A 16,361-nucleotide genomic window follows, 5' to 3' on the forward strand; every position below is an offset into this window, starting at 1 on the left:
AAGCAACTGCATGGCTCCCCTGAAAGCCTTAATGCTGAAACTGTCTCTGCCTTATGGTGGATCCCAATAACAAAAGATTTGTTAGAATAGCAGTGGCACCTACAAATTTTAATAGCTCACGGTCACTGTGCCAACTGATTGGGTATTTTTTAGATTATTAGTATATAAGACACTTTCCATTCATAACTTCTGAGGTCTTCTGATCTTGAGTTGGATTTAAGAATAGCCCCCAACCTTAAAGAACAAGCAGGTCAAGTATCTGACACAAGTGCACCTGTAAAATCAGTTCCCCTTCCACCTGAGTCTCCAACCCACCCTGGTGAAGCCCTTTCCATGATGTTTAAAGTCTGCTGCCTGGCTTCACTTTTCTACATCGCAGCAGGTCTTCCGGCCCTGCTGCTCGTGCTGAGCACGGTACAAACCTCAGGAAAATATGTCCTTGGTTTATTTACCCATTACAGAGCCAAAGGTCCTTGCTTTGGATTTATTTATTTATTTATTTAAGGGTTTTTATATACCGTCATTAAGTTATTTACCATCATAACGGTTTACAATAGTGCACCAATATCCAAGTGAATAGACCTAATTGTCGTGCACATGTTTTTATTTTATAAGACACATCCTTTGAATGCTGACATTTAATCAACAATAAACTTTCGCCTTAATGAAAGCGCACTCATGATACCAGCATCACCTGAGCTCACGTTCTATAGAGTATTCCTATATAATAAAAGCCAGTTTCTGTCTGATGTCATAAAGGGTCGCCATCCACTCAGTTTGTTGAACCAGAAGCTAAGGAACAGGCAACCGCTCTGCCAGCCAGAGGGTGCAAAGCCCCAGTTTTGTTTTTCCTCTCTCTAGAGTCATGTGGTGTAACATTTTCTAGCAAACGCAAAAACATTTTACACCTTAGCATCTTAAATCAAAATAATATGCAGTGAGCATCCTTGAAAATTAAATGTAAAAAAATGTGGTAGATAAAAATTACTTCCCAGACATGCAGTTATATCCCGTGAAGCATGTAAACCATGGAAATCCTGCCATTTTTACCCGTCATTTTTTCTATTTATTAAGTCATTACCAATAAAAACTGCAAGGTTTGGTCACACGTGTTCCATCATTGCATCACGCCAGTGCTGAAAACTATATGTGCCCATTTTTTTAAAGAACAGAGAATAACTGAAAAGTTATAGTACCATAAATATCTGCAAATAAGTGGGCCCGTGTTATCTTTGATTTGTAAGGCATACTCAATTTAGTCTTCCCTGGTTGTCATACGTGGTTCAGATCCTGCATCTTCTTGTCTTCTAAAAAGGCATAACACCCCCTTGTGGGACCTGGCGGTTCTATACAATTTTGTTTCCTTGTAAAGTGACGAAGGAATATCTGGACCATGCGTATCCAGTTCATGGGGCACTAGGTGGACTCGCCATGGCAAGTTTTGAGAGGGGCAGACTTTTCTGAGGGCAGTTTCTGGGCATCTCCCTCGCCAGGGGTCTGGACCCCGGCCGCCCACTGGAACTTTATTCATTCCGCTCTGGCTGTGAGGTGCACTCCTGGCCTGGAGGTCGTGCTCTGCGATTCTGCCCGACGAGTTTGCATGTTGGGAACATGTTTGTGCTCAGAGTGACTCTCTTTTGTTTTTTTCTGCTCCAGGACCCAAAGAGTCGACCTCCTCCAGTCACGGGAGCTGCCCGTCGCTGGGCTGTAAAGGAATCACGCACCCGAAGAGCTCCAAGTACAGCTTCCACAGGTGAGGGGCCCCTCGCCAGCAGGCAGAGGGAGCAATTGCTTCCACTTCAAAGGCTGAATTAAAGTTGGGGGCAAAAATAGGCAAAAGACTGTTTGTGTGCATCTCCAGAAAGATCTGGGCTTCTCGCCTGACTTTTCAATTTGACCAGCAGTCCCACAGCACCTTGGCACGAGCTCTTGCTCGGAGCTTTTATTTCCGTGGATATTTTTTTCCCTGGACAAAAGATGAGTCGTCGGGGGAAAACCGTGACAGTCTTGCAGGGTTCTTGCACTTCTCCTTGCCTGAATCGGGCATTGAGGGGGGGGGGGTCATCCTCAGACTTTTGCTGTGAAAATTAAAAGAAGTCTCCTTCTGCAGATTGCCACAGGTACCGAGGGTCCCCGTAGAATCTTTATGGAAAGCAGTGCGCGTGGGTTTGAAAACAGAATCCTCCGTGCATTATTTCCCATCGTGCCCCAAACGCAGCTGCGGGAGCGCCTCCCCCCCCCGCGTGTTCAGGAATCTTGCACTTACCGTTAGCTGGCATGAGTCGGGAGGCCGCTTTATCTGGGCAAATCCAAGCCTCTTTGGAGATTGCCCCTTGTGGCTTTCTATGAAAAACAAAACGCTGCATCTGAGCCCAGCAGGTGTCGGTGCTCGCTGTGTGTCCCAACATCGCACATCTGGGAGAGCACTTTTCAAAGGGATTTGCCCAGGTAAAATGGTGTTTTTGCCCCGTGGTAAGGGGCTATCTGAAAATTTCCCACCCCGTATGTGGGTAATAGTGCCCCTTCCCCACCTCTACATCCAAAGCAACCACGCATCCTCCCCCTAAGGCTCAGAGGGAAAATACATACAGATTTTTTTTTTTTTCTGACAAATAATGCACTCCCATATGAAAATGCAATCTGCCTGCTCCGATTTCCAACCCCGCCCTAAACTCACCCCAGGCAGGAGCACCTCCACTCTGTCCGGCTAAAAGCATGCGTGCTCGGGGATGAGGGCATTTTTCAGCAGCCAGTTTGCTTAGGTATCCGATTGAAAATTGACCTCTAAGGAGGGCAGATTTTAAACTCTTCCACCGCGCGTACATTTTGCTTCGCAGCTCATAGCGGACAAAAAGTACATGCGGTCGCTTCCTCCTGCTTTCTCTTGTGGGTAGATTTTTTTTGCAGGAAAAGCGCGGGGGGAGATTTTAAAGTGCTGTCTTCCTGCAGGCGCTCCCCCCCCCCCCAACCTAAACATGCCCACAGGAACTTCTCCCAACGCAGCTGAAAGGACATGCGTGGCTCTTTTATCTGTGTCGAGGGGAAAATGTTTAGAGATGGCCGATTAACGCTTTGAAAATTGATCTGCGTGGGGGCTTCCCAAACCTGTTCTGATGACCGCGTAGGCCCAGTCGGGTTTTCAGGCGGTCACCATCGCTGAATATACAGAAGATAAATTTCCGTGCAGCGGAGACCCTGCACCTGCACATGTTCATCTCCTGCATATTCACTGCAGCTGCCCCCGGGAAGCCGCCTGACTGGGGGAGTCACCGGGGACGGGTTTGGGAAGTCCACATCTGCCCTGCTGAGTACTTTGGAGCCTGATGGCAGGTCTGTCTGCAGGTCTGCTGTTTTCTTCCACCTGTGGGTGCATTGTTTCCCCAGCCTTGATGGGAGGAGAAGTGCTGAGGCAGCAGATGTAAAAACCGGATAAGTATCTGAAGAAGCGCGGCCATCTGTTAGTGGATGTGAACTCAGAGGGAAGAATCCCGGCTGTCTGTGAAGGTCACCCGCCAGCAGCTGGTACAAATTGAAAAGCAGTGTGATAGATGGACTTTAACATGTTGCATACACAAACCAAAGTTGCCTGAGTTTTGCATAGTTTAGTTGTGTGTGTGTATATATATATATATATATATATTCTTTGGTGGCTGAGTGCTAACTTGCTTGGCATTCGTTCTGAAGGGAAGGCCGGCTTCACAGTGGTGGCAACCCTGTGCGGACGGCAGGCATTGAGAATGGTGCCCTCTATGGCGGTGTCCGTGCCCCCCCCGATACAAAGAGCTGGTGGGGAGGGGGGATGGCGGCCGGGGGCAGACTTCCCCGGGTTCCCTCTGCACCTGCCAGGCAGCCCGCAGGCCGACCCTGACTAGAAGTCCAGCCTCTGAAAGGGAATCCTTGGCATGGTGTCTGCCTTATCCTCCCGGGCCCTTCTTCTTCTTCTTTTTTTCTAGAAAATGCCCCACCCCCGGCTGTGATGGCTCAGGGCATGTAACGGGGAGGTTCACAGCCCATCACTGCCTCTCGGGCTGCCCGCTGGCGGAGAAGAACCAGGGCCGGCTGAAGGCTGACTTCTCAGACACAGAGCCCTCAGCCCGCAGGCGTAACCTAATCACCTTCTCTCAGCGGAAAAAATCCCGACACCACGGAAGGTAAGGTGGGGAAGAGCGTACCTCACGCTGCTGGTGGATCGCAAGCGCAGGTCGCCTTTCACAGCTGCACAGGCCAGAAGGGTCGAGGACAGGAGTTGCAGGAGGGGCTCGGTACCCATCACTTAAAGGGCTACTGCAGACCTGTTTAAGAATATTATTGGAAATGAGCGCTGTAGTCACTTAGCAGCCAAATTTGGAAACGGCCTCTTTAAAAAAAAACAAAACCTGCTTATCTTTCCTTTTTTTTTTTTTTGACTCGCAGTTTCCTCCTGCTTCTTTTTATTTCTGGCTCATTCGGAACCAGGGCTGAAAGCTGGCACCAGGAGCCTTCATTTGCAGTTACTCAGGCATTTTTCCCTTGTTTGACTTCGGCCCCCCCCCTGTCCCTAGTCTGCTCATAGCAGTGACGGTCTTGGGGGCCATGCACTAGAAACTCCTTCCAATCATGGGCCCTGAATCTGGCCACTAGGTGTCACCCTCAAGCAATTACTCCCTCCCAAGGGCTGTGACCATTAGAGATGTGAATCGGAACCGGAATCGGTTCGGTTCCGGTTCCGATTCAAATCGTGCATTTTTTTTCGTCCGGCCCAATCGTTTTTTTTTTTATCGGCTGTGCCCGATCCGATAAACAAAAAACCCACCCCGACCCTTTAAAACCGCTCCCTTAGCCTCCACCACCCTCCCGACCCACCCCCCCCAAAAAACGTTTTAAAATTACCTGGTGGTCCAGTGGGCCCCGGGAACGATCTCCTGCTCTCGGGCCGTCAGCTGCCACTAATAAAAATGGCACCGGCCATCCAGTGCTCCTATCATGTGACAGGGGCCGGCCAATGGCACGGTTACCCTGTCACATGGTAAGGGCAAAGGGCCATCGGCGCCATTTTTATTAGTGGCAGCCGACGGCCCGAGAGCGGGAGATCGCTCCCGGGGCCCACTGGACCACCAGGTAATTTTAAAACGTTTTGGGGGGTCAGGAGGGTGGTGGAGGCTAAGGGAGCGGTTTTAAAGGGTCAGGGTGGGTTTTTTGTTTATCGGCCAACAGCCCGAGCGCGAGAGAATGCTCCCAGGACCCCCGCTGGACCACCAGGTAATTTTAAAACGTTTTTTGGGGGGTCGGGAGGGTGGTGGAGGCTAAGGGAGCGGTTTTAAAGGGTCGGGTGGGATTTTAGGTTGTGTCCTAACTCCCGTTAGTGTGCACTAACCTGATTAACGATTTTTTCACGATAAATCGGTGGAATTTCTATTGTATCGCACTCTTTAACGATTAATGACGATTTAAAAAATATCGGCCGATATTTTAAATCGTCAAAAAACGATTCACATCCCTAGTGACCATTGCCTCTGCAGCATCCGCAGCCCCGGTGGACCCAGAGAGCAAAAGGCCCGATTTGAAGATAAAATCAGGGACCAGTCCTTTTTATTATATATTTTATTTTGATACTGGGACAGCAAGAATCTCGCTCTTAGGGTTACTGCATGTCATGAATGAAATTGCTGCAGCTCCGTATGTGGCCCTGCATTCTTGTGAAGACTTCAAAAGTCTAATTCTTATTACTACTGTACTGATGGATTTGGTTATGGGTGGCACATGAATGGACACAAAGAAGAACTGACTTTTAGAGCAGATGCTGTTTCCAAAATCACAGGATCCTATGTCAAGAGGTGATGGCGTTCACAATAATAGGCTCAACAAGATTTTATATGGTGGCCCCCTTTGAAGGGCGATTACATCTTACTGGAGGGGAGGGGAGGGGCATTTATCTGGGGTCATGTGCCATTCAGTGCAATCTACTCTGATTCTAAACTCCTGAACAGAAGCACACCAGTTTTTTGGGGGGGGGACCAGATGTCTTTTACAGAAGACACATCAGTGGTTTGAGAAGTTACCTTTTGTGGATCTGGTGCCCAGCAGATCAGGCAATGACAGGGGAACAGCTCCAGCAAGGTAACAGAAAGGTTGTTGGAACAGATGAACCCCTCACCCTGCAGATACAGATCCATGGTGGTAATCGCACCGTTGTCAAGGTTAACTAATGACCTTCGTATATGAGGGACAGGAAACTGTGTTCCAAAAAAGAAGGTTCTGCTGTACCACATAAATGGGCGTGTGATCGGCAGATCAGACCCCCAAACCCTTCCCTGGATCCAGGGGGGGTTGTAACCCATGCATTGTTTTTTTGCTGTTCACAAGCAGTGATCGGAACCTTAAAGCAACATTTTTCCTGAATCTGAGCATGGAAAGAGTGAAGGCTGGGAAAAAACCATTTGTCCTGGGATCATGAGGTGAACTGGTTCTCATAAGCAGCAAAGAAGATCCATAGATCTCTCAGCCCATCTCTCTTGTTTCACAGGTTCAGTTCATTTTTTACTTATCTGGAAGCTCTTCTGATTAGGCTCCTCGGTCCCTGTGTGCATAAAAAAAAAAGATCTGTATAAAATCAGAGGAGAGTACGTAGCTTGAGTTACAGGATAGGAGAGCTTGGGAAAACTTCTCTCTCTCTCTTGTCTTGGCAGGATTGGACGGCCACCAAAGTATCGTAAGATTCAGCAGGAAGACTTCCAGAGTAAGTGACATTTTTCTCCCCCTCCCCCGGTGACTGAGAGCATATTAATTAACAAACTTTAACATGGTTGGCACATATGGCCTGGTAGCCACTGTGCCAAAAAATGTAGTCAGGGCAGCAGTCGAGATCCCCAAGTGAGAAGGTTTGAAAGCCCTCGGGGAAACGGAGATGTCGCTTTCTCCCGGTGATAGGCTGTGGGCCCTCTCCCCCTCCCCCCCATCCCCGAATCTGCTGTGGTGCAGGAGGAGCAGAGTGGAAGAGCGGCTTAGCAGCGAGCTGAGAAGCAGGAAAGCGGGGAATTTGCAGCCCCCTCTGCAAAGATGCTGGCCAGTGGCGTTTCACACTTTAAACTCATGAACGTCCGAATTAGCCGGCTGAAATGTTCCCGTAGACATACCTGGGAGCTTTTGCTTTCCAAGCACCCTGAGATTGTTTTGGATTGAGGGGGGAGGGCAGAGGGCGTGTGCGTGCACCAGCAGCAGCACTGGGTGGGGAGGCCACGCACGCTCGCTCGCACCAGCAGCAGCATGCACACAAACTTTCCCATATACACGCACACTAGCCCACTCGCAGGTTCGCTCTCATACTCTCACACACAGACATGCGCATTCTCACGACACACACACACTCATTCCTTTCATTCACCCCCAGACTCTTAACGCGCATTTACACTCTGTCAACTCTCCTGCTCTTCCAAACACACACACTCAGCTCAAGTACAGCAAACCAAACGCTGCCAAACACTTTGTGCAGTAACACAAACCACCTAGAACCTTGCCATACCATATCCAACCTTATTATCTATGAAAAGGCAGTAATCAAATATTATTCTATGCCCTAGAACACTAATAAACCACCTACTGGGGAAACTGAACAAGCCATACTGCTAGAAATCCTTACAGAACAACTACATGCTAGCAGATATACTGCACCTCCATTACATATGCAGAACACAGACAGATCTTTACCTATTACAGAATAAGGGTCCACAAATTAGAAACAGAAACATGCAGACTCTGAACAGTGGAATACTGAAAGAACAAAATACAAATATAAAATGCACATTTACTAATGCCAGTCATCAAAATCTCAAAATTTTGTTTTATATTTTTATCTTTGTTGTCTGATTTTATTTTTCTAATTAGTTGGTCCCAGCCTTTTTTCCCCACATTATCCTTCTTGGTCTTTTCCATATTCCTTTTACAGGGTCTCTTTTTTTTTCTATTTCTGTTCTCTCTTCCTGTCTTCTTCCCTTCATCTCTCACACATACAGGCTCTCACTCATATGCTGTCTCTCACATATACAGATTCTCTCACACACAGACACACATACACTCTAACTCACCTGCTGTCTCTCTCACATACATACAGGCTCTCATTCTCACATACTCGCACACATACATAGGCTCTCACATGCTGTCCCTCTTACACAAACACACACACACAAGTTCTAACTCTCATATGTTCTCTCATTCTCACACTCACACACACACACACTCTCTCTCACATATACCCACACTCTATCAGGGCCTTGGCCTCCCCTTGCCTGTGGGCTGCTTCTTCTCAGGCTGCCACAGGATGAGGTGTATTTCGGCCCTGCTGCTTTCTCTTCTCAGGCCATCGCAGGAGAGGCTCTGCACAGCCCTCAATCTTCTCAGGCCGCTGAAAGATGGAATCTGTCCCCGTGGCCTTGCCATGCGGACAGATGCTGCTTCTTTTTTCTGGGCGGGCTGACGCTCGCTCCTCCTCCTCCTTCCTTCCCGTGTGGCTCCTGCATCTTTTTCTTCTTGGGCTGCACAGGCAGGGAGGAGGAGGAGGAGCACCTGGAGATTTTGGGTGTTGGCTCAGAGGCCCAGCAATACCTTCATAATTCTGGAGTCTCCGGGCCACACCCAGAGTATTTCCAGGTATACCCATAGAGTGTGTACAGCAATATAATGCAGTACACTAAAAAAATAAAAAAAAGAGAAGAGAAGGCCGTTGTTTTAAAAGTGACTTTCTCTCAGGCTTGGAGTGTATCAAGAGAATACCTGTTTCCACCCCGACTTTATCCCATCCCACCCTCAGCCCTGCAGAACCTTCTCGGAAGCACCGCACTCTTGCAGTTCATCAGAGGCTTCTGAGGAGTAAGAGAGCGGATAGACGTGCATTTCATTCTTTGCATTAGCGAAATGAAGAGTGAATTTCTCCGTTGTGTTTGTGCCCTAAGCCTTCTCAAAAGGAACATTTCACCCTAGTTGGACTTTATGAGCTTCCCAGAAAGCAATGCCTGTTTTAGAGCTGAGCTCTCTTATGTAGAGTCTTTGACTAAGGGAAAAGTGAAAGAAGTGACAGCAAAAGTGGTTTTTCACTGCAGTATTAATGTGATTCTCACTTGCAGCCATTTCCCCGGACAGCATGCACCAGTCTCTTTTCATGTCAGCCTTGTCCGCCCACCCCGACCGCTCCCTGTCCCTCTGCTGGGAGCAGCACTGCAAGCTCCTGCCAGGTGTGGCTGGCATCACGGCAGCCACTGTGGCCAAGTGGACGACTGAGGAGGTAAGAAACAGATACTGCAGCCAGATGGTGCTGGGAAGGACTTCAACCCGTCATCTACTTTGTCTCCAGGCAAGATTCACTGACCCTTTATCATCCCAGACAGATATTCTTATAATCTCCCCTTTTTTTCTTTGCATTTCAGTGTTGGTTTTACTTGGTAAAGGAAAAGCAGGCACGACCAAGAAGTGCTTCCCCTAGCAAGATGTGCCATGATTAATATTACAGATATATTGTAGTAATAACATTAGATTTTTGCCATTGAATATTTTCTGTGCAAGGGCCGGAACTTGAACACAAGGAAAGCTTACCCTGCCAGCTGGTGCTGTGGTTCATAACTAGAGCCAAAAGAAATATGCCAAGCAAACAAAATGAGGAATTTGATTTGGATTCTGACAGGGCAGGAGGGATGTTCCCGTGTTTTACTAAAGTCCCGCAATAAGAGGCAGAAGACGACCCACAAGGTTCGGTTGCTCCTATGCCTCCTCTTCCTGACTGTCAGAAAGTTGAGAGATGTAGCCTCACTACAACCTGAAAGGTTTTACAGAAGAGGGCAGGAAGTTCTCCTGCAGACCCAGGCTACTTGGTTATTCTTTTTTGACAGGTCTGCAGCTATTGTTAACTTTTTTTTTTCCCGCTAAGTTCAAATATAAGGTCTCAGCCATGAAATGAGGATGGATCCTTCTTGACCTCACATTGAGGCCTTGTAGAATATGGCTGCTTGATATTCTACCACCTGACCCTACTGGGGGTTTGGAATTATTTGGTTCCTCACCAACCTGGAGGGATTAAGCCTTCCCTTACAAAAATAAAATCACTGAAGTTTGTTTCTCCTCCTATTTTTGTCCCCCTTTTTTTTTTTTTTTTTTTTTTAAATATGATCCTCTTCCTGCCCAAAGGATAAAGCTGGATGACACCAGTCCTCTCACTGGCCAAGGAGCCCGGAGGGCAGTCTCCTTTGAAGCCAGCTCTCAGAGATAGTCTTTGGCCAGCAAGAGGTCAGCACAGTCAGCAGCTGCCTTTCCTCCCTCCATGAAGTTCAGTTCCTTCTCTCGAGGGCTCGCCCAAGCCCTGACTCAAACTCAGGGTCTCCTGTACCACTGCACAAACTGTTCTTGTTGCTGAAGATTCTTTTTTTTTTTTTCACTTGAATTGTCTCCAGTGCCTTCTCTGTATTAATGAACACGTGCATTGCCGTGGGCTTACGATTTTTGTCCTGCCAATTTCTTCAGGTCTTCGGCTTTGTTCAGAATCTGACGGGTTGTGAGGATCAGGCCAAACTCTTCAAGAATGAGGTGAGGGGGAAGGATGGGGTATTTGATGGAGGGCGGGATTATAAGGACGGACGGACAATCAGGTTTAGAAAGGGGCGATCCACTGCAACCCCTGCTATTCCAGTCCGGAGTCCCTGCCCCATGCCCTTCTCCTCCCCTCACCTTACCTCTGCCTCAGTTCCTGTCCTGGCATCCTTAAGGTTCTATGAATGCACCTCATTTCTGTCCTGTGCTATCCTTTTTAATATCCTATTCCTGCTATTCCAATTTTACAAGCATACTTTAATCATGGCTTGCAGCATTCAGTGTTCCTCCAGTCCTAGGTTCCTGTGGTTGTATGTTAGACCTGACTCCTTGCTATTCTAGTCCTGGATTCCTGTATGTTTTATTAGCAATGCATCCTAACCTGACTGAAATCACCCCTGCTCTTCCAGTCCCTAACTCTCTTAAGCAGAATAACCTGAAGTGTGTTTCTTGTGATCTGCACAAACCAGCAGGGGTATATGTTTTGACGGCCAGATTCAGCTCACTGATAACTAAAACAGGATTTTGAAGATTAAGAGGCTGTTGTGCGCCGTCCCTGCCCTCTAACCCAAGGAATGTCTTATTTGTCTTTGTTGTCTCGCTTTCTTCCTTGCAGATGATCGATGGTGAGGCTTTTCTTTTATTGACTCAAGCTGACATTGTGAAGATTCTGAGCGTCAAGCTGGGTCCCGCTCTCAAGATCTACAACGCCATCCTTATGTTCAAAAACGCTGATGACACTTTAAAGTGACAGCTACAGCGGTGTGCCAGCTGTCGGCACCAAGGTGCCACGCCAACACCTCCTTTTGGGTCAAACAGAGAGAGAGCAGCCGCTGTTTAAAAATCCCGTGCACTTATGAGCTCTCGCTTTCTGTCTGTCTCTGTCCGTTTTCCCCTTCTGCGCTCACCCTACTGTTGTTCCCCGCTTTTGTTCTCCTCCTCTGCGTGAAAGAATCTGTACCCATTTGGGACAGTGCAAGATTGCCCTTGGCATGTGAGTGACAGAAGGCTGTTAGCTTGTCTTGAGAAGGAGTGTTTTTCCCGCGTGCACAACCTTTGCTCGCAAACCTGATTAATTAAGGTCATCTGTCTTTTGATACTGACAGAATTCAGGTTGCCTCGCTCAGGGCACTACGAGACTTGCAGCCCTAATTTTCCCAGAATGCACTGAGAAGAGAGTGAGAACCAATTAGGCCCAGCAGATGGAGGAGATGTGTTAGCAGAGATCTCGGGTGTGGTGGAATGTTTTGCTCTTTTCCCGTGGAGGTGCACAGCTGGAATGTAGGAATGTTGTTAACCGAGAATCTCGTGCATCCTGGGAATCTCAAAGCATCTCCAGTTCCACCTACCAAATGTCCCTTTACAAAGGTTTAAAAAATTAACAGAAAGGGGGGGGGGGGGTGTTTCTATTCTTAGCGTGTATCTGTCCCTTCCCTCTCTGTACACTTTCATTGGCCAGGGGAGAATGGTACAGTCAGGAGGTGCATTACTTGCATTATGAAACGACCAAAATAGAAAAAGGGACGTTTTAAAATTTACTGGTGCATTTACTGAGTATAACATGCATACCCATGTGATTGGCTGCTGACTAGTGGCAATCACATTGATTTTATTTTTAGGACCCAAAACTCCAATACAATAGGTCCATTGTGCAGAGTCCCTGAAGTCAGCGTTTGCTTCTCTGACCCTGTAGGTTTGTATTTATATGTGCCAGCATCTCTCTTTGTTTCCATACTGAAAACATGAACAAGTTCCCATGCAGGCATCGGCAGTGTGTTACTGTGTCGTAGTGTGCCAAAGGGCACAATGTGGTGCAATCTGTATGCCCTCTGTGTGCATGGACAGGACCAAATCAGGCTCTGCTTCCCATGGAGATGAAGTATCTTGACTCCTTGCTTTTAAGCAGCTGGGGGGGGGGGACACATCCAGACTGTGTGCTTGCTTTTTAATAAGCTGCTTACAGCTTATTCTTTCTTCAAAAATATTGTCTTTCAACTAAAATGTTCCCTCTTATGTTCGTTATCACTACCTTAATATTCTGCTTCTAACCTCACGTCTCGGGCTGCAGTGGCGAGCTGTGACACACTGTGCTCTCTGCTACATGAGGTGGAAGGATGTCTTCGGCATTTACATGCTGAGTTGCTTTAAGACGCTTTTCTGGCAATCGACGCCTTGGCAGGAATGTTATAGCGGCAGCATTCCTCACAACACCGCCCCGGTTGTTGTCCTATGGAAGTGGATAGGGCATTTGTGCCAGTATGTGCCATTCATCATAAGGTGCCATTGATGATCTCCTTTATTTACAAGCAGAACTAGTGGGTGATTGTCATCCAGTCTGGCCATTACAGGGCTGATGAGGAGCGCCCTTATTTCTTAGCTTCTGTGCCAGATTGCGGGCAATGGTTTAGGATTAGAGCGCCCACAGGCAGAGGACTGAGAGGGTCACCCCTGGACATCAGACAGCAGAGGGCTGGGAGTCCCAGTTTTTTGGCACCTGCAGAATTCAGCATCCAAAGAAGTGCCTTTTTTTACCTCTGCCTAAATTTGACCCTGAGCACATGCTGGATGCACGTTTGGATCACAAAGCATCTCAACCAAGCTGTTGATCCACTAATCATTCAGGAACCGGCTCTGGAGCTTCAGGACATCATTTTTCTTACGGCTGTATGGTGCACTAATACAGTCAGTTTCTCTTCACTGGTGCCAAATGTTTCGAAGAGAAGGTTGGGCCATGCTCAAGGCTTCTGAGGGTGTCACATTTACTCTGTATAAATCATGATTACGTCTGGTGGCCGAAGCTGCATAGTAAGGGTGTGAATCTCATTTTGAATTGACATGAAAAATGCAACGAAACCCTGTTTCATATGAGTCATTTACAAAACAAAATGTGTCAGAATGCTGACCTGTCACAGTCTCCCACTGCTGCCACCAGTAGCCTCTTAAATAAAATAATTAAAATCTGCCCCCCCCCCCCCTCCACTTGCATAAAGAGGCAGTGTCAGGGGTCAGCTGAAGCCATTTTGAAAAATGGTGCCAGCAGTGAATGAATATTACTCCTGCCCCCACTAGACCTCGGGGACTGAGAGTAAGCTTAGGGAAGGATTCCGGTGGGATGGGGAGAGTTTTGTTTGAAAGGGGCAGAGCTTTTATTGTAGAGGCAGGGCCTAAGGAGCCAAGAATGTGTCTCTCTTGTTTTGTTTTTTTTTTTGCAACAAAGACCAAGGTGGGGAATGGCAAAGCTGAAGGGTCTCATTAGACTCCCAGTGATACTGTGACTTGAGGCTGGAGAAGGTTTTTGGGGCCAGGTGAGCCCTTGAAAAAACAGCAGCCCCGGGATACAGGGCTCTTATCACATCTTGCCATGGCCAGGAACATGTGGAAAAGCATTGCAGGGTTTACTAAGGTGAGGTACTTGATACGCAGGCCAGTAAATCCCGCTGAAAGTTTTCCTGCGATAGCCTTACCATGCCTTAAATAAATTGGGCCCCCTTGATTTAGCTTCTGGGGCCAGAGCAAAGGAAGAGTAGAGGCTGAGTGGGGAAAACAGAGCAGAAGAGATCTGAAGTATAGAAGAGAGGGAGATGAAAATGGGCTTCAGACTAACTTGTTCATCAAGTGATAATTGTTAGCAAGACATGGTGGATACTCTCTGCTGTTCTCTGTTCCCAACCAAAAACTTGAAGGCATGCACTCGACACTTGTTACATTTGTGCCATAGACAGTAAGCTATGTGACGAGTACTACCATTAAAATGACAAAAAAAAACAAACCTGAGGGTCCTGCGCTGTCCCAGCCTTCCTGGGGTGGGCTTTGGGGAGGTGCTGGTGAAGGACGGGGTGGGGAAACCGTGGGTGAGGAGAGCGAATGCAGGTGGCTGCGGGAGGAATGCTTCTGCTCCCAGCACCCAGAAGGCAACGGGCAAACCCCCTCCGTGCCACCCTCGCTCCTCATTCTACAGCAGGGGCAGATTTAGGCATGGATAACAGACACGTGTGCCCTGACGTTCCAAATTCTGAAGGCACCCAAAAAAAAACAAAAAACGGGCACTCCCGCTGCTGGCTTCTAGGGGCGAAAGCCTTTGCCTATGGACTGCGTAATGTAAAATCTGGCCCTGCTCCACAGTACCGATGCCAAGCAAGCAGGGCAAGCCTCGTTCTGATAGGGATGCCCCCATGGTTTTAAAATGACATAAAAACATCAACAACATTTGCTAGGTCACTTTGTGTGTTGTTTTGGATGAGAAACAACACACAGAAAACAATTGAAATATTGTTTTCCAATGGATATGTCATTTTAGCTCGCACTATCTGCAAAATTTAGTAAATAGGTGGGACCTTGGTCACATCTGTACCTTCCTGAAAAGGAACCAGAGATAGACCAGACACAAGTACGTGTGTTGCAGAAATGTAGTGTGTACTAATGAAGGGACTTTACGACATGAAGCAAAACTTTTCTCCAGGCACAGCTTCTCAGTATGAGACTACTTGAATGGGACTGCTTTGGAGATCTACGCTAATATTGCTGCTGAGACCACCATATTTTGTAAAAAATCAGCCGACCAGATTCTCGGTGTCTTTTACACTTGTTGTATCCATAGGAGCCAACTGTTCAAAATGGTTGTTTGTGCTAAACTCAATGTAAACTCCCCGACTCTTGACAAAGTCAAGAAGTTTACTCAATACTGGGGGTGCCCATGCGCCCACTGCAGCCACAGAGCTGGCACATATGGTCACAGCCCCTTGGAGACGTATGTGCTAGCAATTGTAATGCCCGGATTTCACAACGGCCTCCAAAGAGAAGGAAGGACCAGTAGAGCTAATATTGTCCAGTTATATTAGGGTTATAGTGAGGCACAAGGAGGTGAGAAACTTGGCATAAGACCATGCTGTGGGACTGCAGCCCAGGAGTCCTATCACCTCATCAGAACTTTAAACTAGAACATAAGAACATGCCATACTGGGTCAGACCAAGGGTCCATCAAGCCCAGCATCCTGTTTCCAACAGTGGCCAATCCAGGCCTTAAGAACCTGGCAAGTACCCAAAAACTAAGTCTATTCCATGCTATTGTTGCTAGTAATGGTGTTGTGTTCTGTGGCCGATCTGAATACCCTTCGCTCCGCATCGAACCCCAGTGCTGGTCGCCGGGTGGGGAGCCGTCCCTGCTCCTCCCTTGTGGCGTCCAGCGGCGTTTCCCACACGGAGGAAATCCATGATGGCTGCCGCCATCCTCAGGCACGAGACCGCGCCTCCTTGTCAGATTTAAAGGGACCTGATCCCTTTAAATACACTCACCTGTTTCCTATGAGCCAGAGCAGAGGAAGTATAAAAGGAGACTTCCTCTGCTCATTCCTTGACTTGGCAATGTTCTTCGTTCGTCAGGTCTGCTTGCTTCGGTGAGTCTTCCTGTGCTTTGGATCCTTGTTCCTGGTTCCTGACTTCGGATCGGCTAGCGGTGATTCCTGGTGTGTGACTTCAGACTTCAGACCTCGGACTAGTAAGCAGCGACCCTCTGGCACGTGACCTCGGACTTCTTCTGGACCATCGTCTCCAAGGGCCCACCTAAGTCCCAGCGGCCCGGGTCCCTACGGGCTCCTCCTGGGGGGACCGCAGGCTTCCAGGGGTGAAGCTCCAGTCAGCCCTTGCACCGAATGCCCGACTCCTTGACCTCTCAAAGGTCCACCTAAGTCCCAGCGGCCCGGGTCCCTATGGGCTCCTCCTGGTCCATATTTCCATTTAGAGACCATGCGAATAGCTGTTCAGGTGTGTTGGGTGAATATCTTATCTTATGCACCATCCTGAGTTTGAAAGGCAGT

General features: G+C 48.0%; 1 protein-coding gene across 3 annotated transcripts in view; it reads left to right on the forward strand.

The window, feature by feature from the left end:
• L3MBTL1 (L3MBTL histone methyl-lysine binding protein 1) overlaps positions 1 to 15,841 on the forward strand; it is a 74,792-nt gene extending 58,951 nt beyond the window's left edge. For 2 of the 3 annotated variants that reach the window (XM_029614325.1, XM_029614326.1), the window contains exons 18-19: positions 1,657 to 1,753; positions 3,954 to 4,114. In XM_029614325.1, coding sequence (XP_029470185.1) covers positions 1,657 to 1,753; positions 3,954 to 3,994 — 138 coding nt within the window. In that variant the 3' untranslated portion in view covers positions 3,995 to 4,114. Of the gene's footprint in view, positions 1 to 1,656; positions 1,754 to 3,953; positions 4,152 to 6,665; positions 6,716 to 9,095; positions 9,254 to 10,482; positions 10,546 to 11,164 lie in introns of those variants that run through there. The other variant, XM_029614327.1, reaches the window with a different exon arrangement.
• The last annotated feature ends 520 nt before the right edge of the window (positions 15,842 to 16,361 follow it).

This window comes from Rhinatrema bivittatum, chromosome 8 (genome assembly GCF_901001135.1).
Source record: "Rhinatrema bivittatum chromosome 8, aRhiBiv1.1, whole genome shotgun sequence".
NCBI lineage: Eukaryota > Metazoa > Chordata > Amphibia > Gymnophiona > Rhinatrematidae > Rhinatrema > Rhinatrema bivittatum.